Raw genomic sequence first — 22,715 nt, 5'->3', positions numbered from 1 at the left:
AATGCGTAATCTGGGAATCGAACCCAGGGCTCCCCGATGGCAACGGAGAATTTTACCACTAAACCAATTACGCGGTTACTGTTTGTTGAAGACTGAAGACCTCATCTACATACAACAAGCCTCCAATTGGCAGAGTATGGCGATGAGATATCCTCCAATTTTACTGCGAGCTTTCTTAACCACAGCGGAACATGTCCCCAGAGGGGAGGAGCATACGGCTAGTTCTAGAGCCTTGATTTTACAGTTCAAGTATCGCAACGGTCACCAAAGTTAAATGCGTATATGAACCAGTCTCAACGTCCGAACGGGTGGAGTAAACTTAAGCAAGAAAGCATAAAAGGATGTTCACAATGGGGGTAAATCGATTCCCCCACGATTCTGTCATCCAGTGTTTGGGGTGTCTAACCAATCTTGAATGATCGCATCCTTCACACCTCGCGTTAGCTTTCGTCAGGCGATCCCTCCCCCAAAGCCCAAAAGGACATTATATAACCTGGACCTCCAGTATCAGTCTCACTCTAACGGTCACCCTTCAATCCACTTGTCGGAACCATGGCTTCAGATAACTCCACCATTACTTTCACGAACCCTGTCATCAGGGGTTTCAACCCAGACCCCACCATCTGCGTCGTTCCAGCTACGGAATCTGCACCAACGACATTCTTCCTCAGTACTTCGACCTTTGAGTTCTTTCCAGGCTGCGCGATTTATACATCTACCAACTTGATCAATTGGAAGCTCATTGGTCATGCTCTTACTCGTCGGAGTCAGATCGACTTACGTACTGTTGAGCCAGGTGCTGGAAGTTGGGCAAGCACTTTGAGATATAGACCGGAGGAAAAGAGGTGGTATTTGGCCAATGGGTTATTTCATAGATATCGGCCTACTATTGATGTGAGTTTGTCTGTGGATAGATCGGGTGGTACTAACGCTCATGTGAAGGAACGTATTTTCCCTCGAGGCTTTTATGTCTGGACTGACAATATTTGGGATGACAATGCCTGGTCTGACCCAGTCTACTTTGATAATCCGGGTTTTGACCAGGATGTAAGCCTCCCCTGCATACATTCGCTCATGGTACTGACGACCATCAGCTATTCTGGGATGACGACGGAAAAGTTTATCTCTCCACAACAATGCGCATCGCCTGGCGCGACCCAAATTCGAAACAAAAGGACTTTGCAATCCACATCTCCGAGATAGATATCTCAACAGGCCGGACACTCACTCCGCCAAAGGTTATCCGAGAGTCTCCATATGGCCTCGCAGAAGGATCGCATATCTTTAAACGCGGAGACTGGTACTACCTCTTAACCGCCGAAGGAGGCACAGAGTTAGGCCACCAGGAATGGGTACTCCGTAGCAAAGATGGCCCATATGGGCCCTGGGAGAGTCAAGGTAAACCACTATGGTATAATGGACCAGATGAAGAAGTTCAGAGAACGGGGCATGTCGATGTTTTCCAGGATGGGGAGGGGAATTGGTGGGCTGTCCTGTTAGGCGTGAGGCCAGTCAGACACGACGGAGCCTTTTTGGAACCTCACTTAGGTATGATGAGCTGGCTCGATTGGTGATCTCATGCTAATTATACTAGGTCGAGAGACGTTTCTTGTCAAGGTCGAGTGGGAAGACGACTGGCCTATTTTCAACGACGGTAACAACATCACGTTGACGACTGCAGGACGAGACATTGTCAAGAGCGCGTCGAAGCCAGGTCCACAGAACTGGAAGGCTGACCTCCAGCGAGATACCCTCGAACTAGGATGGTATCAGAAGGGTATATTCTTACACGGTCTCAATCATTGGCATTATTAACAAATCCCAGGAACGCCTATCAAGCAAAGTTACAGCCTCACCGAACGACCCGGCGCTTTGAGACTTTATGGTAACTGCTACGACTTGACTAGTCCCGAAGCTCCAGCCATGCTTCTCAGAAAGCAAACTTCGTATAACCAGACTTTTAGAGCGAAGATGAAGTTTAAACCTACGGTTCGAGGATACGAAGCTGGTGTTGTGCTTTGGTGGAGTCAGTACTCTTACGCTTCTCTAGGAGTGATTGCCTCGCTAGGCGAAGATGACAAGTTGGAGCCAAAGATATCTTACAAAGGCGCAACTGGGACAGCTGGAGACTTCAAGGTAAGTTATTCACGGCCTTTTGCAGCAGCTCAACTAATGCTGTGACAGACATCCATCACAGAGCTTGAGGGGAGTTTGAGTGATAATGTGGATTTGTGCATTCGCGCTTACCCAGCCAAGTACGAGCTTTCGCTTAAACCGGGAGGAAAGCAATCGGAGGTCTTTACAGTAGAGACAAGTGCTCTGACGGTTATGCCGCCCTTTGGGGGATGTTTTACTGGTGTTATGTTCGGGATTTATTCGTGCGGCAAAAACCAGCCTGTGTTGGATCCAGCCGACTTTTGGGATATAAGTACCGAGGAGCTTGAAGTATGATAATTGCAGCAAGAAGAATGAGAAAAGATAGAGAAGGTTCAACAAGTGCTAACTGGTAGTCACTATCCGATGTTGAATGGGACTTCGTAAACATGGTAGCCACCCTACACCAGTGGTCGTTAGCCGAAACAATTTTAGAGCAGTAAAAAAGTCAAAGGAGACAGACAGAGCAAGCAAAAAGAGAAAAAGTAAAAAATGATTCGCCTGTGTAACACAGGTGGCGGATCTCTCCCGCCGGGAATTGAACCCGGGTCTCAAGCGTGACAAGCTTGCATACTGACCACTATACTACGGAAGATGAAACGGCTGAAGCCGCTTGTAGTGAGTGTTTGTTGGAAGGAGCTGCGCTATACTAGTACATATTCCCTATGCACTAAGCCCAACGCGTCTGGACCAGCCTTCACTCTGTCGCACCTCGGTCCCTGCTGATGTCATCTTCTTTTCCTCCTTTACACTACCTATCATAAATTCTTTGGACGCTTCATCGTTACTGCAAATTTTGATTGACATCATCGCCTCGTGCATCAATATCGTGGTAAACGTGCCCTCATTCCAAAGTATTGAAGCTGAAGCCATCCTGAGGGTATCAGAAGAATTGGCCACGAAAAGCACAAGGGACGATATAACTTGGTTTATGCTGGCTTAGACTAGCATTTGGAATTCTTTACTATGGTAGCCTGACCCTGTGAGGACTACTCTTCGTTACCTACCTGGCCATCAATCTCAATCAAGATGGAGGATATCAGTATCGCCATCATCGGCGCAGGTACGTTGACCTCAATTATGCGCCCCCAGGCAGAAGAAATAACCATCGCCCATAGGTCCAGCAGGCCTCGTTGCCCTCAAGAACCTTCGAGAACAAGACTTCGATGCATTCATCTTTGAACGCCGCACATCAGTCGGAGGTCTTTGGTCATATAGCGAGAACCCAGAGTACACGACAGCGCTCGACGATACAACTGTCAACGTGAGCAAGTTTGTTGTAAGTGATGAATAGCACGATATGCTATCAAGGCTGACTTCCCGTGCGCAGTCTAGCTTTAGCAACTTTCCGATGCCCAACCGTCAGTGAACAAACGAGCCATAGTGTTGGAGTACACTTACTAATGACTCACAGATTATCCAGATTTCCCTTCGCGGCGTCAAATCCAGGAGTATTTCGAAGCATATGCCAATCATTTTGACCTTCACAAGTATATACGATTCGGGGTCACTGTGCACAAAGTCTTGCGGAACTCTTCGGACTCTGCTTGGGACGTTTACATTACAGACCCCAATGGAGAATCGATGTTTCCATTCCATAAAATCGTCTTTGCGAATGGTTGCGAGACTATACCTGTTTGGCCATCTATGCAAGGACGTGATAAATTCAAAGGCACCGCGATGCATGCTCAGGAATATCGAGAGTGAGCACAGTCTTATAGAGTAGTTGCTTCTTGCTAATGTTTTGTGAAGCTACAAGAAGCATGACTTGCAAGGAAAGAGGGTAATGGTTGTTGGGATAGGCAACACAGGCTGCGAAATCGCCTTGAGTCTCTGCAAACACGCATCGAAAACTTATCTGGCCTATCGCCGTGGAAGAATCCTGGTATCCCGCTATGATGATAAAGGTGTCCCGATGGATAGTCAGATCCCATGGCCAATGCTATGTCTGATCTACATCATATCCTACTACGTCCCGATAATATTAAATTGGCTCGTTGATAGGGTCATGATCAACAAGATGATTCGTGATGCTATGAGGCATGAGCCGAACCCCGAGAAAACGTCTAAGAAACAAAGACTGCGAGTAGCGGAGAAGAAGATTCGTGAGGACTGGCGTCTTGTCCCTTGTCCAAGTATGGCTCACAGAAATCCCGCTGTTCAAGAAGATATCTTCCCTGCATTTTACAACGACGACATCGCACCAATTCAAGGCTTTGTGGACTTTGCTGGCGCGAAGACGGTGTTACTGGCGGACCATACTACCGTTGAGGTTGATGTGGTTATCTTTGCTACCGGCTATCGACATGGCTTTTCGATTATGCCAGACCTTGAAATGGATGGCGCGGCTGGAGTTGAGCTGAAGACAGCCGACATGACAGAAGAGCACGAAGGTGCTGAAGATAGGACACAGCAGCCAGCCCTGCCCAGGCTTTTTCAGATGATATTTCCGCCCAAGCATGCGTCTTCGGTGGCTTTTCTAAGCTGGATGGCTCCCCAAGCGAACGTCTGGTGTGTTTGTGAACTTGCTTCCATGGCGATTGCTCAAGCATGGGTTGCAGACTGCACCCAGGGAGGAGAACCACAAAATCTGCAACCTCCTTCACTTTTGCCATCTGAAAAAGCAATGGAAAACGAGGTCGACTCATACCACACCTGGTGGCGCAAGGAGTGGACTACTGACCATTCCATACTGCACGGATACGTAAGAGCATACGGTTTCTACCAATTTCTTCACAAAACAGCAGGAACTGGCCTAGACGCGTACCTAGATAACTACACCATCCTGAAGGGCTTGCGGCTTTATAAAAATGACTATGAGCTTTGGAAATGGTTGCATAAAGGCCCAACGACTAGCCTTTCGTGGAGATTGTTTGACACAAATCCTGAAGGTATTTCTGGACGTGGAAGGAAGGTTTGGGGAGGTGCTAGAGATGCACTTCAAAAGAATGTAAGTTGAGATGTTCTTGAGTTTCGGTCGGGAACTAATGAACTGATAGTATGAGGAGTTGGAAAGACTTCAAGAGATAAAGGCGAAGAATGACTGAAGGCTGTTGGCTGCCCAGCCCGGATTTAGAAGGGCCGTGCTTCGATGTCTTCACAATGCCATTGCGTATCACGAGAAAAACAGTACAATTCCTTTGGTTCTTATTAAACATTATAAGTATGCTATCAGGTCATTCATTTATTTTCATGGAGGCATATAGCCATTCAAGCCGATTCAGGAGATCTTGCTCTACTAGAGCAGTTACTCTTGGAATTGGCATTTATACTCGAAATCAAACCAGCCTCATCATTTCCAAGATGGAATGGATCGATCTGGGCCTTCTTGCTCGTCTCAACCTGGTATGACCTTGTCATCATGATCTCGCCATGTCTGCTGATATCGGCCGGTCCTGAGCTTTGGTAACCACGAGAGGCATAACCGTTGCGTCGGACTAGAAGGGCGCTTATGGAGGGGAGACAGGCGCATATCAAGCCAATGCCAGCTTCTGCGTTGCTTTAAGGATGTTAGTTGAACTTCGAAAGAGGTGCCAGAGAGGTTACATACCCAGAAAGAATGACCTTGGTAAAAACAATGGTCTGGTTAGCTGAATCCCTCTCCTTCAGAATCATCGCCAATCGATAAATGCTAAAACCCGTGGCAACGCCGCCGGCACAAAGAATACCAATGACTCGAAGTCTCTTTCTCATGGAAAGCTGCAACGACCAAGTAAGCGGTGTAGGTAGAAACAAGATCGCCAAATCGCTAACAACACTGATAAAAGCATCAGCAGTGATAATAGCGTTTTGATCAAGGCAGTTTTGCATCTCGCCCATCCAGTAGGAGCTTATAGGCCTGCAGATAAAGATCTTGATAAAGAAACCAGATACGTAGTAGGCGACTAGCATGCCGATGAAGATGTAGATTCCTATTGTGGTTTTCTTGTGGACTGTGCCGAAGACGCGGATTGTAATGAATAGGAGGGAGAGTTTGACGCCGAGGGCCATCGGGGCGTAAAAGACGGTGGCTGCGTAGCCGCACTAGATGTGTTAGTGTTGGGACGGATAGGCATATTGCTGGTGGCTTACCTTGAGGAAGGATGTTAGATCCTTTGGGCTGACTTCCCACTGATCATTACCGGCACCATATTTACCAGCTAGACAGAGTGAGTAAGGATATTGTGATACAAGGAATCGCGACATACCTATAGCAGCAGTGATGCAGTAGCCCACCATCAAGACAAATGAAACATATGTAGCAACTAAATCGTCAGTCAGTACCAATCTCAACATCGTCACCATCTTCACTCACCATCATCCCTTGAGATACCTCCCCCCATAACCTTATACTTTGCAAAGAACCGCGTCGCAACAAACACCGTTGTGAAAAAGAGCGTAAGAGCTTGAGTGACATAATTCGTGGACCGGAGTATGTCGGCAGGATTATCCAGATTTGGCGTGACGCCTTCGGGTGGAGGCGCGGCACCGGGGAAGCTCATTGTAATGGGATTAGAGCCTTGTCTACGTAGGAAAGGCAAAGGAAAAGAAGGCTGAAGGATGACAAAGGGAACTTGCAGAGGCACCACAGTTAACTTATGTTATGTACGTTACATAAACGAAAAGAAACCCTTATGGACTAACTAAAGGGGAACGTTCATCACTTCTCAGTTCAGACTAATGCGGAGAGTGCTGAAGGGTTGCAGCACCTGTCGGTAGGTTAAAGGCATTGCAGTTCATTATAGCTCTGACATGTTTGATCGGACGTCGCCTCAATGGCACCATGTATCTCTCATTGGTCCCTTATTCTTGGCTGACGTCCCGCAGAGTTAATACTCTCCTTCCGGGGAGGGGCGAAGATCAAGGAGTCAGGGGCAAGGGGAAGAAAAACGTGGGATTAGGTGGTATTCTACAGGGGAGGTTTAAAATTTCCGCGGTATCTGATATTTCCGTGATGATCTACTGCGGTGGATGGAGGGTCTAGAGGTGATATGTGTGAGACATATATAGAGAGCACGTGAAACATAATGAATAGCCACTGTAGATTCAGGGCTGAAGGATCAGACGAGCATGTAGATAGACGGGTTCGCGTCATGTCATGTGGGAGTGTCTGTTCTCCTTCTCCTATCGTGAACAACCTCGCTTCCTCACCGGATGGACTCCCAGCTGACACCCTGACAACCTCGCTTCATCAGATGAACTCCATCCGATGGAGAAGTCACCATGGAGAAAAGATGAGATTTTGCATGTACTGTAGATCCGTGCACTCGGTGCATATCCTCCGCGAACCTCTTACGAGCCGTAAATCTCTTACCAAAGCGGGTTCGAATATAGACGAGTGATATCGAGCTACGTCTCAGAATTGACGCGATCTGCATGCGTAACATCTGTTTTTTGTTTTATTACCGGACTATCCGCCGACCGTGCGTCCTCAGTTCAGTTCACTCAAAGGTCACCGCTCAACTGAGGGCTCGGCAGTGGAGCATCTCTCTTATCTCTCGACCCATTTATTCGATCGCGTATAGAACCGTTGTCTGTCAGAGCGTTGGAACCATAAAATTAAAACAAAGTCCGGCTGATTGTTAATTATGGCCGTTTCACTTACAGATATCTGAGATGACCTACAGAGAAACATTTCTCTCTGCAAAAGAAAAGACGAGAGGAGACTCCCCTGCATATCCACCACGTGCTGTCTCCTCTATGCGCGGTGGAGAATGGCTCCATACACAGCGTCACACTCGGTAAAAACCTGTCTGCTTACCATGGACCAGGGTAGTGGACAGTTGAAGACTTTTGATCGTTCTCTTACCAATCAGTCTTATCAAGTGAATTCAACCATGTCACATCAACTCAAGACTGAGCCTGATGACGATATTAGTGGGTGGGTTATAGAATACCAGACGAAAGCCAAGGAATATTTACATGAGTATATTCAGGGGACAATTGGGTCGCTTGTCTGACAAACAATGCCGAGGCCTTTGCCTTTGATGTGCAGGAGAGCGTAGCATAATTCTTCCAAGGGAACGCATATTCGCCCCATTGAAACAATGCTGGTTACCTCTATATCCGTCCTGGTATAGCCGGCTGGTCGATCTCTTTTGAAGAAATTAAATACCTTGGCAGACCAGATTCTTTTCCCTCTTGAGACATCTCGGTTAGAAACTACATCATCGTCACTTCATCTTCATCTTCGCTTGCCAGCACTAACACCTTATCTTTGATCTTCATATCTATACTTCACAATGGGTGACATTTTTGACGCAGGAGCCAACTCCAAGCTCTTCACTCCTCTCGATATCGCCAATGGCAAGATCCATCTCAAGCACAGGATCGTTCATGCCCCTCTTACTAGAAACCGGGGAACGCCGCTGAACCCGGAATCAACTCCCGAAAACCCTAACCGGGTTTGGCTTCCTAATGATCTGATTGCCGAGTATTACTCTCAGCGGGCTACCGATGGTGGTCTCATCATTTCTGAGGGCCTGCCGCCTTCGCTAGAGGTTTGTCACCTGAAATATCACTCACTGCGGTAAAGCTAACAGATTAAAGGGCAATGGTATGCCTGGTGTGCCAGGAATCTTCCTCCCAGAGCAGGTTCAGGGCTGGAAGAAGGTTGTCGACGCTGTCCATGCCAAGGGTGGTTACATCTACGCTCAATTATGGCACTCTGGTCGCGCCAATATTCCCCAGCTTACAGGTTCGCCCATCGTGGCTCCCTCGGCTACACCATGGGATGACCCCAACGAGACCTTTGCCTATCCCCCTCCTCACACCTCCACCCCCGTTAAACTGGCCGACTATCCCCCTGTGGAGATGACCGTTGAGAAGATCAAGAGCACCATTGGCGATTACGTCAACGCTGCTAAGAACGCGCTCGAGGCTGGTTTCGACGGTGTCGAAGTCCACGGTGGAAACGGTTATCTTCCCGAGCAGTTCCTTTCATCTAACATCAACAAGCGAACGGATCACTACGGTGGTACTGAGGAGAAGAGATGCAACTTTGTCCTCGAGCTTATGGATGAGTTGGCCAAGACTGTTGGACAGGATAACTTGGCTATTCGATTGACACCCTTTGGTCTGTTCAACCAAGCTCGTGGTGAGAAGCGCGTTGAGACATGGGGCCATCTGTGCCGTGAACTCAAGAGCCGTTTCCCTCAGCTCTCATATGTTAGCTTTGTCGAGCCTCGCTACGAGCAGATCTTCTCCGAGTCCGAGAAGCAGCAGTTCCTTGGGTCCTGGGGTCTTCCTACTGTCGACCTGTCTCTTTTCCGAAATATCTTCCACGGCACGCCTTTCTTCTCTGCCGGTGGCTTCAACGACGTTAACTCGTGGGGTGTCGTAGAGAGCGGTAAATATGATGGTATGCTTTATGGAAGATACTTTATTAGCAACCCTGATCTGGTAGAGAGGTTGAGGAATGGATGGCCTCTTCAGCCTTATGATAGGTCTACCTTCTACGGACCTTTCAAGGATAATGCTGTTGGTTACACTGATTATCCTTTCTACAAGAACGAATAGATGTTTGGGCATGGCCTTTTAGATTGGATACATATATACAAGCGCAATATCATCATCCAAGTTGACTTCACTTAGTCAACTGAACTTCCAATACCAGAGTCGGTAGGTGTCACTGGCCTCTTGCCATCATCTTCGGACAACTGACTGCTCTCGCTGCTCTTCGAATTATAGTGATATAGCGGAGGCGACAAGTGGCTCTGCCTTCGCCCCGTCGTGTACCGCTTCATGAATCTAGATATCCGTGATCTGGAAGACTCTGTTGAGCCGACGTCACTCTTATCAAGTTCGGGTGAAGATGTGTCTTGTGGTGTAATTGGTGGGGTAATAGAGATCTGAGGTCGAAGACGCTGCGTTTCCTGCTTCTCGACCTTGGTCTCGTCTGAACCGTCTTCGTCCTTGACTAAAAAGCTCAAGACATCGGGTTTCTCGCTGGTCAAGTCTAAATCTGGCTGTGGTCCAGTAGTCGAGTTGCTCTTGAGAAACAACGGTTTCGCGACCTCCCCACAGTGCTTCTGTCGGAATGTAGATATCGAATTATAAAACGTCGATGTGAAGAGACGCCTCTGTCGCATACTGCTCAACTGGAGTGTTGTCATTGCGAGTTCCTTTACAATGGACTGCACATGAGATTAGAGAGGCTGCTGAAACGCTGAATTCCGGACTTACCCATGTTGTGCTGGGATCCAAAAGGACTCTACCCTCTTCCCTTCCCTTAACAGACAGTCCAAGTTGGCTCAAAGCCTCGAAGCTAGCCCATTCGTCTCCGACGGATACATACTCTTTTTCCATGGCTGCAGCGTCGGTTTCCTTTGCGGGATAGAATTGCGGTAGATACCCGCAGTGGAAGAATTGGAGGAAGACTGGTTGTTCGTTCATAAACCAGGTCTCGCCCAGGCCTATATAATCATTAGTAGGGGACTAAACATTAATAGTGCTCCATACCGTTGCCTCGAATATACACCAATTTCATATTCTGACCTTGGATTAACGTATGGGCCAAATCCATACCATGTGGGTTCCTAGCTGATTTGTCCCCAACAAGACTTCCCATGATGGCTTTACCGGGGATTCTGTTCTTGATGACGAACTCGTCTAAGTTCCAGATGATGTTCTCATTCTGTCTAACAATGCTCATGTTTAAACACGATGAAACGTCAAGTTCGGGGGTCATTGATCCGATCTCGGAATCAGCCATGTCCACTGGTGGGAGTACAACAACATGGGGTTTCTGGAACTTGGGCTTCGTGGGAATCCATATGGGAGCGTCTGGAGGAGATGGAGATGGAGGTGCATCTTGCGGAGGTAGAGTTGAAGGAGGCGGTGGCGGCGTAAGAAAACGAGGCCTTGGTCTCATTATTGGTCTGAAACAGTTTCTTTGTTGTTGGTACATCGGATTGTCAGGAAACCTTTCGGAATCATTCCGAACGGCAGGTTGCTCATACTCAACCCTTGTCGTCCGTGGCTCATGCGTTGGCATCCTTGGTTCATCGTGCCCTTGACGACTCTTACGGAGGAACCTTTGGCGAAGACGGTCCAAATTTGGGATCTCAGTATCCTTGCCCGCCTGTGCTGCTGTGGAGCTAGGCTTTTCTTTCTTTTCCTAAGCCATTGTGAGTAGGTTGCATGTCTAGGTTCGTGTCACTTACTGCGCGCCAAGTGCCGTTTTCACCTTGACGAAAAACTCTATATTCTTCCTCACTTTCATCGTCACTCTCGACATAAGCAGACCTCGAAGGCCTGGAAGGCGCCGACGTCGTAGTGGTTTGTGAATCTGCATTCCCGCTCGCGATTTCACTCTCACTCAGTGACGTCCAATCGAGAAGTAGCTGATTGACTACTCTTCCAGGCTCTTGAAAATTTCGATACACGTACTTTGCGGGAGATCCGACCTCGCCCTCTTCCCAGGCTTCATGGATATACCCGCTAGAAGTAGTTGAGTCCTCACTGTGTCCGCTCTCAGTAGTACCATCAGAAAAGGTGCTGGTTGTATGAGCTGGTATCTCATTCAAAAAGACGAGTTTGTACAGGAATGTTGCTGCATCACCTTTGAGGTGAAACTTTCGACCGAACTGGGCAACTCGTCCGCCAGAAAGTGGATCGAAACCAGCTATCGTTCGGTGAGACTCGCTTTCGCCAAGTTCTTTCTCTTTACCTTTGCTGGTAGCTACTTTTGAGCCTCTGACTAGAGCAGAGTTCATCCCATCAACTGCTTCCTCTGATACACTAAAATTGTCTTCAATTGTGCTCGATTGTCCATAAAGGTCATCTGGGTGTGCGTGTCCAGGTACTTCGGATTCGAGTACTGGACTGGGAAGTTCTTTGGTGGTGCGAACCGGCGGGCTTGGTGCTCTTCCTCTGGGTGGATGCGAGATTTGATGTTGCGAGGTGTCCCTCTGTAAAGACGATTGGCCAGCCTCAACAAGACTCTCAGCCTGGAGCCGAAATCTGTTGTCGTTTCTTTCATTGCTGGAAGATGGCCTTGGAGGGTTAGCAAGATTGTCCGGCTGCAATTTGCGGGACTCAAACCTGACTTACTCAGTATTGGACTTGACCAAGATTGCTGTTGACAAGATAGAAATCTGCAATGTCAGGGTAACCTTGTGCTTCTCAATGTCAGACAGAAACCCCGCAGCCTTCTTAACCCATCTGAGTTTGGCAAGGATGGTCGTGTCAGCAACCATGTTGGAAATCTCATCTTGAGTCGCTTGAATGTTCTTGATGACATGACTGATAGCGTCAAGATATGATGGTCTTGTATATGATTGTCCTGTTTTGAGGATATCATGCAGATGCTCAAGAGTGTCAGTCAAACACAACATCTCACTGGCAATACGTTCAATCTCTTGCGGGGCATTACGCGCTGCTCGTATAAGATGAAATAGTGTGCGTGAAATCTGTGTCCCCGCTGTAGCGATTCCAGCTACGCCGGCAATAATTGACAATGGATCCATGGTAGTTCAAAATGAGGTGGGAGTGTGAGAAGAGTGATGAGGAATGGAAATTCGGGGCCTCGATTTTCTGAGGGCCTGCTTTTGAACCGACGGGTTCATTGGCAGGAAGTTGCCTTGTGGCTGCCTCGAGTAGGCTGTGTCGCTTGCGCGCATCAATCTTTTGCTTCCCCGAATGCACGTAAGATCAATTGTCTGCAGTTAGCCTAATCGCCCTTGCAGAGCCTTGTTCTACTGCTGTCGGGCGATTGTGGCTTCATGTTAGCCAATCCCTGGCCCCAAAATTCGAGGAAAGAGGCAACAAAGTAAAAGCCACAGCCTCCGCTTTAGAGTCGAGAGGTCGACCATATGTTACTTGTGGGCCAATTCAGCCCATAGGCTACTTCTTCTGCGGCCTTTCGGATACAAGCTGAAACAAATAGCTAGTTGTGCAACAGACCACTTGTGTCTAGTACGAACTTACACAACCAACACATCCTTGAACAGCCGCTATTGGACGCTTGGAATTTTGTGCCTGCGAGGGAAAAAGCCGGGAACGTGACACAAATCTCAATGCGAAACTTGGGTTCCTTATCTTCCAATGCGAGTAACGTTACTGACGACTCACAAAGATGATCAGTCCAAGACAACAGATAGCAAGCCTCGCACACTATGAGCTATGTTCGTCCACTACTCTGAAGCCTTCACAGCCTTCCCACTTGAGCCATGCTTCCTCCCCCAATTCCTAACCTTGACATCCATATCCCATCTACTAAACACCATAACAATCATAACAACCCAACTCAACATTGTGTTAACTAGCCCCGTCCAAAATCCTCCTCTTATAGCACCGCCCATAACAGTCGTCATGACCAATCTAATAATCGTGCTTGTAGCAACAAGCTCTTCTCCCCTCTCAAGTCCCGCAATTGCCCTTCTGGCGCATTCATCGGGTGTGAGTATCTGATCTCCTTCTTCCAAAGCTTTTGTCACGTCTGTCTTGACACGATTCTCGTCGTCTAGTGATTTCGTCGGCATCGTGGCTGGAAAGACTGTGTGGACGCGCACGCGAGGTTCATCAGGGTGTGCGCCTGCGTAGAGGTTCATCTCTTGGGATAAAGAGTCTGATAGGGATCGGATGGCAGCTTTTGATGGGGAGTAGGGTGTGAAACCGGCAAAGCTGTAGAGAGAGACGAATGAGCCAGTGAAGATGATATGACGCGCTGCCAATGCCTTCTTCTCGGACGTTTTCTTGGTTACATCAGGTTTCAACCAAGCATTAAGCGTAGCGTGTGCCATATAAGCACTAGAAAAGTAATTACTGTCCATCATAGTCTGGAGCTGCTCGACCGGCGTATCGACAAACAAGGTAGGATGCGCACTCCCACTGCAACACCACACGATATCCGGTGGAGTATCATCGTTCCAGACTGTCACTTCAGCAATGACTCGTTTACACTCTTCAGCTTTCGTCACATCGGCTGTGAGCGAGAAGAAGCGCTGGTCGGAAGAACGAGCAGATTGCTCGACTTGCGCGAGAGCTTCTTTTAGAACTTCAGGGTCTCGGGCGCCAATGGCGACGTTTGCGCCTTTGGATGCGAGTTGACATGCTGCTGCGAGACCTAAACCGCGAGAACCGCCCGTGATGAAGACTGTCTGGTGATATTAGTTGACGCTGCAATGCTGGGAATGAGACTTACTCGGCCTTCAACAGGGAATTCATTTCGCGATAGGAAAGAACCCATGTTGCTCAACTATAACTGGTATTGTTTCCAGGTCTAAGTCTTGGCTTCTTGGCGGTAATGGGGTGTTTAAAGGAGCTTGTTGCGAAAACGCGTTGATGACTGTCAGCAAGATAGTGAGATTGGAGGTCCACTTCCAGTGGAGGCTGATTGGCTTGTGCTGCTGTATTGCGCTGAGACTTTGTAGAGGCAATTAACCCATGGAAAATACAGGGCAAAGAGGAGAATGGTATTGCGATTCAGAAATAGAGACAAAGTCAAGGCTCAACAGAATGGGAAACTAAAAAGTACAGAAAGATGTAAAAATGAACGACAACGGCAGGATTCGAACCTACGCGTGCGAACACAATGCCTATGATGTCTCGAAAGATAGCAGGGCATCGCCTTAACCACTCGGCCACGTTGTCATACTGTAAAGTCTTCAAATTACGTATTATATAGCGCAGCAGTTGCAAATGTGTCATGTCCTGGAGGAAATAAAGTAACAGACTGAGCATGCATCTATTTCTTAGTTAATCTTCTAGTTATCTTCGACCTTCGTGATACATAGCATATAAAATCTTGTCTATCTGAACCTTGCTTAACGTTTCTATCCACGCGTTGAAAGTAAGTTTATTTCTAATTCAGTTTATCGATATAAGCTCATATCGCCGAATGATCTCCATAACGGCGAAGAGGGCGTAATATTCCGTATCCTCTCCTCCGCTGCATCGCATTCTTCCTCGGTCACATAAGGTTCACCCTGATCATTTACATGCCCATGCAACAGCAGAACTTGCCGATCGCTAAGCTCTGGCCAATCCACACCATTCCGAACACATCCCTGTCGCGGTGGCTGTGGAGGTAATTTCCTCTCATATCGATCTCGGAAGATGTGATACTCTGCAAAGGCATCGTAAGGGTGCCATCGAGGTCGGTTGATCTTTGTTCCATGAATAGGAAGCGGGCACTCTGGAATAGATTCTGGAGGTGACATGAGGAAGCTTATTAGAGAGTCAAACTGATCTTTTGTTGGGGGATAGAGAGTCATTGGGCCCCTGTTTAGATCGCCGTGAATCCACATAGACTTGCACTATTCAAGACGGTATTGTATCAGCGTTTGCCATTAAGCCTTTGTTGTTGGGTAAACTCACCTCCTCTTCCGTCTCGCCTCGATCAAAAACCACAACACCACCAAAGATCTTGGACTCAGCCCAATATCCGGCTACGTCAGCAAGACCTCTTGGGTATTGCTCAGGATATCGATATGCTGGATGAGAAAACGCGGTAGGAGGCGGATTATAGAACCTCCGCTCCTCTACGTCTTGTTCTTTTTCTTTCAAAACCTTGTTTCTCCAGTCTTGGTAGAGCTTGTTTTTATGTGCCCCTTCATCTAGATCGTAGATGTAGGCGCCAATTTGATGACAAGCAATAGCTACAAGCTCTATCAGACGAAGGTTGAACCCATCTGACCCAACAGGTTCATCTTGGAAGCATTGCAAAGTCTATAGAGTATGAGAAAGATGGTCTCGGGTACAGGAGGCATACACTCTAAGGGAATGCTTGAAGAAATGGTCAACTTGCCTCGGCTTCAAAATTAAGACGACCAAGCTCGAATCCCTTTCTATGCTCGCGAGCCTTCTCGATAAAGCTTGGACAGATCTCGGAGTGCCCCATACTCTCAACAGGATGATCCTCGACGAAGTCAAAGCTGTCCCATAACGCGTCTTGCGTAGGTAGGCCATCCAGCATTTGAGCATATGCGACTTCAGCTACTTTCGTGCTCAGAATGTTGGTAATCGCTCGATTTAGTGCATTTCGGTGGTTATCATCGAGTACATCTAGGCTTGTTACACTCATTTTGCCAGGTTGAGGTATTTTGCAGTAAGGAAGTTGATGCATTGCCTGTTGGTTCACCTTTTAAACTGTCGCTTACAGATGAGATATTATTGGACAGACCCAGGTCATATGGACTCAGTAATGCATGATTAACTGTGCTTCAGCTTTTACAGCTTGTCACGTATTTCTGGGTATGTGAAGTTTGTGGTATTACTGCTTGTATTGGAATATGATTGTCCAGGATTCTATTCAATGACATTCTCACTTCGGTGATCGTATTTGGGTGTGCAGTGATCGTCGCTCCATCTGCGCCCTCTGTACAAGCTTTACCCTTTTTGCAATTAGGGCGGGGAAAGCTTTTCTTTCTATCATTTACATAAGAATCACGGTTGCAATTTTATATTTTCACAGCGAAGATCGTATTGCCTTGTAGACTTGACATTTCCCCAGGAAACACCACCAGAGAATGCAAGAAACAAGGCCAATACCTGCGGAGACTGTACCCCAATCTCAACAAACCGTTGACCTACAGAGTAATCCCCCAAATCTTGCACCCTTTTAACTCCCTTACTAACCCAAACGTACCAGTTCTCGACGAGACAAATGACGAGACCACATATCCAGAAGGCGGAACAAAAGCATGGCTAGTCGTCCTCGGCGCCTGGTGCGCTATGGTACCACCCATGGGCTTACTCAACACCCTCGCCGTTCTCCAAGCATGGATCGCAAAGAATGAACTAGCCGGGATAAGTGAGAGTAAAATCGGCTGGATCTTCAGTTGCTATGCCTTTTTCATCACTGCTTGCGGTGCTCAAGTTGGTACGTGATCTCGATGAAGATGATGGGGTTTTTGGTTAATTTGTTACTAGGTCCAATCTTTGATGCATATGATATAAGAGTTTTGATATTACCTGGTTCAATTGGCGTTGTGCTTTGTCTTATATTTATGAGCTTATCTACCGGTAAGCGATTCTCTATACAAGTGCTGAAATTCATCGCTAACCCTGATAGCTTACTACCAATTCCTCCTTTCTTTTGGCGTCTTGGGCGGTATATCCTCATCACTCATTTTCACTCCCAGCCTATCAGCCATTGGCCACTGGTTCTGCAAACGTCGAGCCTTCGCAACAGGCGTCGCTTGCTCAGCGGGTGGTATCGGCGGTATCGTCTTCTCACTCATCATTCTCTACCTCACACCGCGCATTGGCTTCCCTTGGGCGATCCGGGTGATCGCATTCTTGTCACTCGGTCTTCTCATCATCGCCAATATCTGTCTACGAAAGCGAATTCCGCCGATCGCCAAGCCAAAACTATACATCGACTTTGGACTTTTCAAGGATATGAACTTCTCTGTCACTGTTGTGGCGATATTCCTTGTCGAATTCGCAGTCTTTATACCGTACACATACCTGTGCTCATACGCTCTAGCATACAACTTCGCTCCTGAGGAAGCATACCTTCTCAACGTCCTTCTCAACACAGGCGCTATACCAGGACGAGTCTTACCAGGTTACATAGCTGACCGCTTCGGCGCCTTCAACACCATGATATTCACATCACTATCATGCGGGGCCTTCGTCCTGGCCCTTTGGCTCACAGCAGGCGACTCTCACCCTCGTGTAATGGCATTCTCCGTACTGTTTGGCTTTTGGTCCGGCGCTGCGATTAGTCTATCCCCAGTGTGCATATCTCGAGTTTGTAGAATTGAAGATTACGGGAAATCTAACGGGATGGCTTACTTCGTTGCGAGCTTTGGCGCTCTGGTGGGAATTCCCATCGCTGGATCGCTTTTGGATGGGGAGAATGGCTATGAGAAGTTGATTGCTTTTGCTGGTGGGTTTTATATGGTCGCCTGTGCGGCGTTTTGTGTTGCGAGGGGAGTTGCTGGGGGATGGAAGATTTCTGCATTTTGAGATGGAACAATTGGCAGCAGAAGAATACACTGTACCTCAAGTTGCACTGCTATGGTAAGAGGAGGTGACTTCTGGGATCATCCTGGTAGACGGACTATAAATACTACGCAAGTTCTTTTTTATGACTTGCACTATCTAAATACGGTTAGAAGTATGCCAACAAATCAAAGTTCCTATATCAAATGCAATAATGACATTGACAACTCCCTTCATTGGCGACATGCCGGAGGAAGAATCAAGTGTGTTGGATGTCACTTTCATCTGGTATGCTGACTCCGCCTTTTCCACAAAGGTGCACAACGCTGAGAAGGACTTTAGTAACACACTAAACATATGTCGTGTAAAACAAACGGGCTATCTAATTAGAGTGACTTTCTTCCTTCCACACGTGGTCTTATGCTTATAATATGGGGGCCATGTCTGTTACCGTCTTTTTGTTCACTCTCGCATTGCTTGAAAAAGTGAAGATGTCACAGAAGAAACCCCAAGGAAAGAGAATCAGTTCGGATTCCGGCACGTTGAAAAGTGGGCTTGGATTTTATTATCGCCGTTGAGGATAGCCAAACACCGCTGAGTGAGACCATTGCCCCAAAGCGAAGAGGTAATCTAACGAACTGCCAAGCTGATCGTCGGCTTACCCATAACTCCCGAGATCACTGAAAGTAGAGCTATACTCCGCTCTTCAACCGAATGTCCCGTAGTGAATCTCCCATCATGTGGCGGAGGACTGTTGAAAGGTTGTGCAGTGCATGTCCTACGGGTAAGCTTCCGACAACCGGATATCTTCCTCCCGTGGGAATACCACCTGTCAAAGTAAACCAATACCGAAATATCCAATCCAAACCTTCAAATTTGGATAAAAATAAGATTCTGATTTTCCCAAGCACGTTGAGGCGCAGTTGTGGGAGCTAGTGCCAAAGCCCGCTGACGATGCCGAGAATACCGCATGTCAGCTTCTAAGCCCAGTTATAATGGCTTAGGACCAATCAAGTCAGAGTAACACATGGTTGACAGGCCTCGGGAGAAAAGGGTTCCGGAATTTTGGTCGGGCTGAGTTGAGCTGTTGCTATTCCCAGCTGAGGTGAGGTGAGGCGATGTGAGATGGCGACAATGTTAAGCTGATATTCTGTATGATGAGAATAGATTTCTTGAGAGACTCTGATTTGTATATAACGGCATGATATCTTCTCTCAGTTGACAATTCTCATCATCACTATCACTTCACTACAACACAATCAATTAACTCAAGCTCTTCACTTATAACAAACTCACATCCACTTCATCTTCTCTCACTTCTACAACAACAAAACCATCTTCATCTACAACACCAAATCAAAATGTTCTCCAAGATCTTCTCCATCTCTCTCCTCGCCTCTGCTGTCCTTGCAGCTCCGGCTTCCAAGACCGTTCGCTCACACCCCGACAAGACCGTCGCCCTCACCGGAGTAACCCACTTCGTCAACGCCGGCCTTGGCGGTCTCCGCTTCGACCCCGACAACGTCGTCGCTGAAATCGGTGACATCGTCGAATGGCACTTCCTCCCTGCCAACCACTCCGTTGCCCAGTCCAGCTTTGGCGAGCCTTGCAAGCCTCTCGCTGACGGTACCGGTTTCTTCGCTGGCTTCAACTTCGCCACCATGGAAGGCCAAGCTCCCGATGTCTTCCAGATCGTGGTCGAGGATACCAAGCCAATCTGGTACTACTGCCCTCAGCAGAAGGGCAATCATTGCCAGATGGGCATGGCGGGTGTTATCAACCAGAACTTTGATAACCAAGACTTCAGCCTCAGACGACACAAGGAGCTTGCTGCTTTGACTGGTGTTTCTGTCATTCCCCCGGTTGAGCAGGGTGGAAAGGTCATTCCTAACCCCAGGCCCAACGACGGCTTCTAAGAAGCTCTTTGTGATTGACGGATTCAGCTAGACTGAGTGGACTTTCTTTAACTTCCTAGTGAAGATAATTGGGGATGGGGGCGGTGATTAGGTTCTGAGTATAGAATAGCGGTTTGCTTTCTACTTTTCTTCATTCCTTTCGAGATATATATATTCGACTTTCAATAGACTTCAACCTTTTATGTTGCTGACCACTAGCTGAGTGACATGAAAGCATGATGCGAACTTTGCTCCACCTAATGCAAGGGTATCAATTTATTATATCTCTATTTTACAAGACTCATTAGACATTAAATGAGCAACTGTTATTGCTCACAGTGACTCCAAAGACTCCGCCCCTGACCTGGTTCCATGAATCGGAAGATTCAACTCCTTCATATGAACCAAATACGCCTCATCATTATCCGCATACTCCACATCATACGTTCGATCGCAAGTAATCCCAGCAGGACTAATCTTTCCGCGCGGCGCCCTATCAACCTTGGAAGTTGTACCCAGAGACATCTGGTTTCCGCTCTTGCCAGGAGCTCTGCTGTTCGGGCCCTTGCTGCTGCCGTAGTTGATGTAGCGTGTGGACTCGCCGAGAATCTTGGGGAAGAGACGGACGAATAGGACGCGGATGGTAGGCATGCAGGCGCACCAGATGCCGACGTTGGTTTCGATGGTGGACCACTTGATGGCGGGGGAGTATTCCCATGATACATTATTCTGGGGGTCCCTTCCGGCAACGACAGTGGCGTAGAGACGGAGGATGCTCATGATAGTGACACTAGATCTATGTTAGTCTCGAGGGCATTAGAATAGGTAGTTGAGTAGACTTACAAGATGCCAGCGCTGAACATCAATCCAATAGCAATCTTCTTCCTCCAGTCCAGGCTCATTTTCCTAAGCTGCGTAAGAGGAAGACCCAGAATCCAGAAATCCATGGCGATGTTGATAGCGGCACTCGACCAGGTAATCGCGTTGATACTGGCACATTTGCCCTCGTGTTCGTGATCCCACTTTGTCCAAAAGTAACTTATCGGCTGGCATTGAAGGATAGCAACAAGCACAAAAGTAATTCCATAAGCCGTTATAAACGCCACCGTTCCCCAAAGAGTCCTTCTAAATTTAGCAGCCGGGAAGATGCGAAGGTAGAAGAAGACAAGCGTTAACTTGAGCGTGGTCTGCAACAAGAAGTACATGATAGCGAGGGCATAAAAGTTGCGACCAAAGCTTGTGATCTGATCGGGCGTTAAGGTCCAGATGTCGGTGCCGATACCATTGTGCGCAAGTCCGTATGAGTTGATACAGATGCACGGGATGGAGAGGAGCATCGTGATAAGCATGAGCATATCGTCTATACCAAAGGGGAGTTTATAGGCAAATTTTGTAACGAAGCGGGTAAGACAGAAAACGCCTGACAAGGTCCCCATTACATCGTTGAGGAGGACAAATCCTGCTTTTTCGCTTCGAACGGGGGCGCCGCAGAGATTCATGGTGGTGTTCTTTGTAACTGGGGGGTTGTAAGTAGATGAACAACATGGAAGACTATCGAGGTTGGTTACATAAGGCTTCTTTGACTGTGCATTCAGCCAGAACACATTTTTCGACTTGTGCTTGTAGATGTTCATTTGTACATGTGCATTCAACGTCGTCGAGACCACAGGTGGACTGCAGAACGTTGTTTACAAGACATTTTGCCTATAAACAATCAGTCACATGTCACACTTCAAGCAATGTCTGGTACATACCGCACAACTGGGCAAAGTACCCAAGATCAAACCAGAGTCGTGATCCAAGGCAGCTAACGCCAAAGGCAAAGCCACGAGGCAAGCAAGGATGCCACGGAATAGCTTCATTATGTGAGACAGGTGTCCCTAAAAGGAAACCAAAAAAAGATAAACGTCAAGTCGGAGGGTTAAAGAGAGACACGCATTGCTTCTTTTGTCTTTCCTTTAACGGCAGGTGGGAAGGGACGGGATGGGGGAATACATATAAGCAGCGGATCCGATCAGCCCTGAACCACAGATAGCTTGACCCAGGAGACCGGTGGTTAGTTTACGGCAGTAGAAGAGATTAGACCATCTATTGTACAGAGCGTGACGGTCGGACGTGCACAGACGGAAAATCCGAATCAGTCGTGACATACCAGATCCAGCAGTGGAGAGACTAATGTGGCACCTACTGCACAGTAGTATATGGCTACTAAGCTGCATGGAAGCCATTTTTGATTACCGGTAGAGGCTTGGAAAGGAAAACTAGATTGATCTCTACTCCCAGGTAGGCATAGCCAAGAAGAGATTAATCATGAAACACTACCAAAATTTATTCAACAGCGTCGACTACTCCAATTCTTCCTGGGCTCCACGGCCAAAGCGTGATCTACAAGCTCCATACTTTTCCTTCTTAGCCGTAATCGATTCCCGAAGGCCCGCAGATCTACAGCGACTCAGGGTTGATATGCCATTAGCCTTTTCTGGTAACAGGGTCGGTGGATAGCGTCAAAAATAAGCAGTCCGAAAGCCCACCTGAATCCACATAAACTGTCCCAAGTATTCTGACGTCCATGCTCTCTCGGTCGATCTCCTGACACCCTGACGCGGAGTCAATCCGCCATCGTTCAACGCAGGTGAGTAATTTACTGGATGTACGGATAAACCTTTCCTGTAAATCGGTCCATATTCACTAATAAACGTCATCATAGCGGTGACTGACTTAATATGGGCGGTTTGTAATAATCTACGCATACTTAGTAAGTATTTTAACTTTAGCATGGCAATGAGATCAACT

General features: G+C 47.6%; 10 protein-coding genes and 3 non-coding genes across 13 annotated transcripts; 5 read left to right on the top strand and 8 right to left on the bottom strand.

Moving 5' to 3' along the window:
- Positions 1-2: 2 nt before the first annotated feature.
- B0J16DRAFT_t65 lies at positions 3-73 on the bottom strand. The gene has a single exon. It is a non-coding gene; the product is annotated as a tRNA-Gly (tRNA).
- A 479-nt stretch (positions 74-552) lies between these two features.
- Positions 553-2,451, top strand: B0J16DRAFT_369100 (glycosyl hydrolase; the record flags this gene model as incomplete). The annotated part of the gene is made up of 5 exons (XM_046130259.1): positions 553-1,047; positions 1,095-1,548; positions 1,595-1,777; positions 1,826-2,136; positions 2,185-2,451. 5 exons carry the CDS (start codon positions 553-555, stop codon positions 2,449-2,451), a joined length of 1,710 nt encoding a protein of 569 aa, XP_045986837.1.
- A 226-nt stretch (positions 2,452-2,677) lies between these two features.
- Positions 2,678-2,749, bottom strand: B0J16DRAFT_t64. Its single transcript has one exon. It is a non-coding gene; the product is annotated as a tRNA-Asp (tRNA).
- A 181-nt stretch (positions 2,750-2,930) lies between these two features.
- On the top strand, positions 2,931-5,616 carry B0J16DRAFT_411573 (flavin-binding monooxygenase-like-domain-containing protein). Its single transcript, XM_046133252.1, has 6 exons — positions 2,931-3,217; positions 3,273-3,433; positions 3,485-3,515; positions 3,569-3,857; positions 3,907-5,104; positions 5,154-5,616. Exons 1-6 carry the CDS (start codon positions 3,184-3,186, stop codon positions 5,199-5,201), a joined length of 1,761 nt encoding a protein of 586 aa, XP_045986836.1. The 5' UTR covers positions 2,931-3,183; the 3' UTR covers positions 5,202-5,616.
- B0J16DRAFT_394978 (uncharacterized protein) lies at positions 5,284-6,635 on the bottom strand (the record flags this gene model as incomplete). Its single annotated transcript, XM_046132171.1, has 5 exons — positions 5,284-5,653; positions 5,705-6,177; positions 6,226-6,293; positions 6,342-6,398; positions 6,449-6,635. The coding sequence occupies 5 exons, from the start codon at positions 6,633-6,635 to the stop codon at positions 5,365-5,367; spliced, it is 1,074 nt and encodes a 357-aa protein (XP_045986835.1). The 3' UTR covers positions 5,284-5,364.
- Positions 6,636-8,663: 2,028 nt separating this feature from the next.
- Positions 8,664-9,709, top strand: B0J16DRAFT_333963 (uncharacterized protein). The gene has a single exon (XM_046126913.1). It carries the CDS (start codon positions 8,692-8,694, stop codon positions 9,649-9,651), a length of 960 nt encoding a protein of 319 aa, XP_045986834.1. The 5' UTR covers positions 8,664-8,691; the 3' UTR covers positions 9,652-9,709.
- Positions 9,710-9,722: 13 nt separating this feature from the next.
- On the bottom strand, positions 9,723-12,614 carry B0J16DRAFT_411571 (uncharacterized protein; the record flags this gene model as incomplete). Its single annotated transcript, XM_046133251.1, has 5 exons — positions 12,187-12,614; positions 11,298-12,129; positions 10,594-11,251; positions 10,318-10,547; positions 9,723-10,268 (listed from the first exon to the last, which is right to left on the bottom strand). The coding sequence occupies exons 1-5, from the start codon at positions 12,600-12,602 to the stop codon at positions 9,723-9,725; spliced, it is 2,682 nt and encodes an 893-aa protein (XP_045986833.1). The 5' UTR covers positions 12,603-12,614.
- Positions 12,615-13,076: 462 nt separating this feature from the next.
- B0J16DRAFT_333959 (uncharacterized protein) lies at positions 13,077-14,387 on the bottom strand. Its single transcript, XM_046126912.1, has 2 exons — positions 14,279-14,387; positions 13,077-14,234 (listed from the first exon to the last, which is right to left on the bottom strand). The coding sequence occupies exons 1-2, from the start codon at positions 14,321-14,323 to the stop codon at positions 13,269-13,271; spliced, it is 1,011 nt and encodes a 336-aa protein (XP_045986832.1). The 5' UTR covers positions 14,324-14,387; the 3' UTR covers positions 13,077-13,268.
- A 243-nt stretch (positions 14,388-14,630) lies between these two features.
- B0J16DRAFT_t63 lies at positions 14,631-14,727 on the bottom strand. Its single transcript has one exon. It is a non-coding gene; the product is annotated as a tRNA-Ser (tRNA).
- Positions 14,728-14,821: 94 nt separating this feature from the next.
- B0J16DRAFT_411569 (uncharacterized protein) lies at positions 14,822-16,358 on the bottom strand. The gene is made up of 3 exons (XM_046133250.1): positions 15,884-16,358; positions 15,454-15,804; positions 14,822-15,392 (listed from the first exon to the last, which is right to left on the bottom strand). The coding sequence occupies exons 1-3, from the start codon at positions 16,199-16,201 to the stop codon at positions 14,949-14,951; spliced, it is 1,113 nt and encodes a 370-aa protein (XP_045986831.1). The 5' UTR covers positions 16,202-16,358; the 3' UTR covers positions 14,822-14,948.
- Positions 16,359-16,572: 214 nt separating this feature from the next.
- B0J16DRAFT_411568 (major facilitator superfamily domain-containing protein) lies at positions 16,573-18,140 on the top strand. Its single transcript, XM_046133249.1, has 4 exons — positions 16,573-16,671; positions 16,727-16,957; positions 17,008-17,100; positions 17,150-18,140. The coding sequence occupies exons 1-4, from the start codon at positions 16,605-16,607 to the stop codon at positions 18,049-18,051; spliced, it is 1,293 nt and encodes a 430-aa protein (XP_045986830.1). The 5' UTR covers positions 16,573-16,604; the 3' UTR covers positions 18,052-18,140.
- A 1,094-nt stretch (positions 18,141-19,234) lies between these two features.
- Positions 19,235-20,025, top strand: B0J16DRAFT_333954 (Cupredoxin). The gene has a single exon (XM_046126911.1). It carries the CDS (start codon positions 19,389-19,391, stop codon positions 19,941-19,943), a length of 555 nt encoding a protein of 184 aa, XP_045986829.1. The 5' UTR covers positions 19,235-19,388; the 3' UTR covers positions 19,944-20,025.
- A 148-nt stretch (positions 20,026-20,173) lies between these two features.
- Positions 20,174-21,784, bottom strand: B0J16DRAFT_361238 (CFEM domain-containing protein; the record flags this gene model as incomplete). The annotated part of the gene is made up of 4 exons (XM_046129739.1): positions 20,174-20,712; positions 20,766-21,438; positions 21,491-21,626; positions 21,677-21,784. The coding sequence occupies 4 exons, from the start codon at positions 21,782-21,784 to the stop codon at positions 20,256-20,258; spliced, it is 1,374 nt and encodes a 457-aa protein (XP_045986828.1). The 3' UTR covers positions 20,174-20,255.
- Positions 21,785-22,715: the final 931 nt, after the last annotated feature.

This window comes from Fusarium flagelliforme (genome assembly GCF_020744385.1).
Source record: "Fusarium flagelliforme strain FIESC 12 MPI-CAGE-AA-0113 chromosome Unknown B0J16scaffold_2, whole genome shotgun sequence".
Classification (NCBI taxonomy): Eukaryota; Fungi; Ascomycota; class Sordariomycetes; order Hypocreales; family Nectriaceae; genus Fusarium; species Fusarium flagelliforme.
The sequence above is the reverse complement of the archived record's forward strand: the minus strand, read 5'-3'. Positions and strand labels throughout refer to the sequence as shown.

What these genes read in the sequence shown, in the direction of transcription:
- B0J16DRAFT_411573 (XM_046133252.1), top strand. Translation starts at nt 3,184, where the DNA reads ATGGAGGATATCAGTATCGCCATCATCGGCGCAG. An exon ending in TCAACGTGAGCAAGTTTGTT is followed by an intron (nt 3,434 to 3,484) that starts GTAAGTGATGAA and finishes TCCCGTGCGCAG; the next exon opens with TCTAGCTTTAGCAACTTTCC. An exon ending in CATGCTCAGGAATATCGAGA is followed by an intron (nt 3,858 to 3,906) that starts GTGAGCACAGTC and finishes TGTTTTGTGAAG; the next exon opens with CTACAAGAAGCATGACTTGC.
- B0J16DRAFT_333963 (XM_046126913.1), top strand. Translation starts at nt 8,692, where the DNA reads ATGCCTGGTGTGCCAGGAATCTTCCTCCCAGAGCAGGTTCAGGGCTGG.
- B0J16DRAFT_411568 (XM_046133249.1), top strand. Translation starts at nt 16,605, where the DNA reads ATGCAAGAAACAAGGCCAATACCTGCGGAGACTGTACCCCAATCTCAA. An exon ending in ACAAACCGTTGACCTACAGA is followed by an intron (nt 16,672 to 16,726) that starts GTAATCCCCCAA and finishes CAAACGTACCAG; the next exon opens with TTCTCGACGAGACAAATGAC. An exon ending in TGCTTGCGGTGCTCAAGTTG is followed by an intron (nt 16,958 to 17,007) that starts GTACGTGATCTC and finishes ATTTGTTACTAG; the next exon opens with GTCCAATCTTTGATGCATAT.
- B0J16DRAFT_333954 (XM_046126911.1), top strand. Translation starts at nt 19,389, where the DNA reads ATGTTCTCCAAGATCTTCTCCATCTCTCTCCTCGCCTCTGCTGTCCTT.
- B0J16DRAFT_333959 (XM_046126912.1), bottom strand. Translation starts at nt 14,323, where the DNA reads ATGGGTTCTTTCCTATCGCGAAATGAATTCCCTGTTGAAGGCCGA. An exon ending in AATTCCCTGTTGAAGGCCGA is followed by an intron (nt 14,235 to 14,278) that starts GTAAGTCTCATT and finishes TAATATCACCAG; the next exon opens with ACAGTCTTCATCACGGGCGG.
- B0J16DRAFT_411569 (XM_046133250.1), bottom strand. Translation starts at nt 16,201, where the DNA reads ATGCATCAACTTCCTTACTGCAAAATACCTCAACCTGGCAAAATGAGT. An exon ending in GTCTTAATTTTGAAGCCGAG is followed by an intron (nt 15,805 to 15,883) that starts GCAAGTTGACCA and finishes CATACTCTATAG; the next exon opens with ACTTTGCAATGCTTCCAAGA. An exon ending in GAGGCGAGACGGAAGAGGAG is followed by an intron (nt 15,393 to 15,453) that starts GTGAGTTTACCC and finishes CGTCTTGAATAG; the next exon opens with TGCAAGTCTATGTGGATTCA.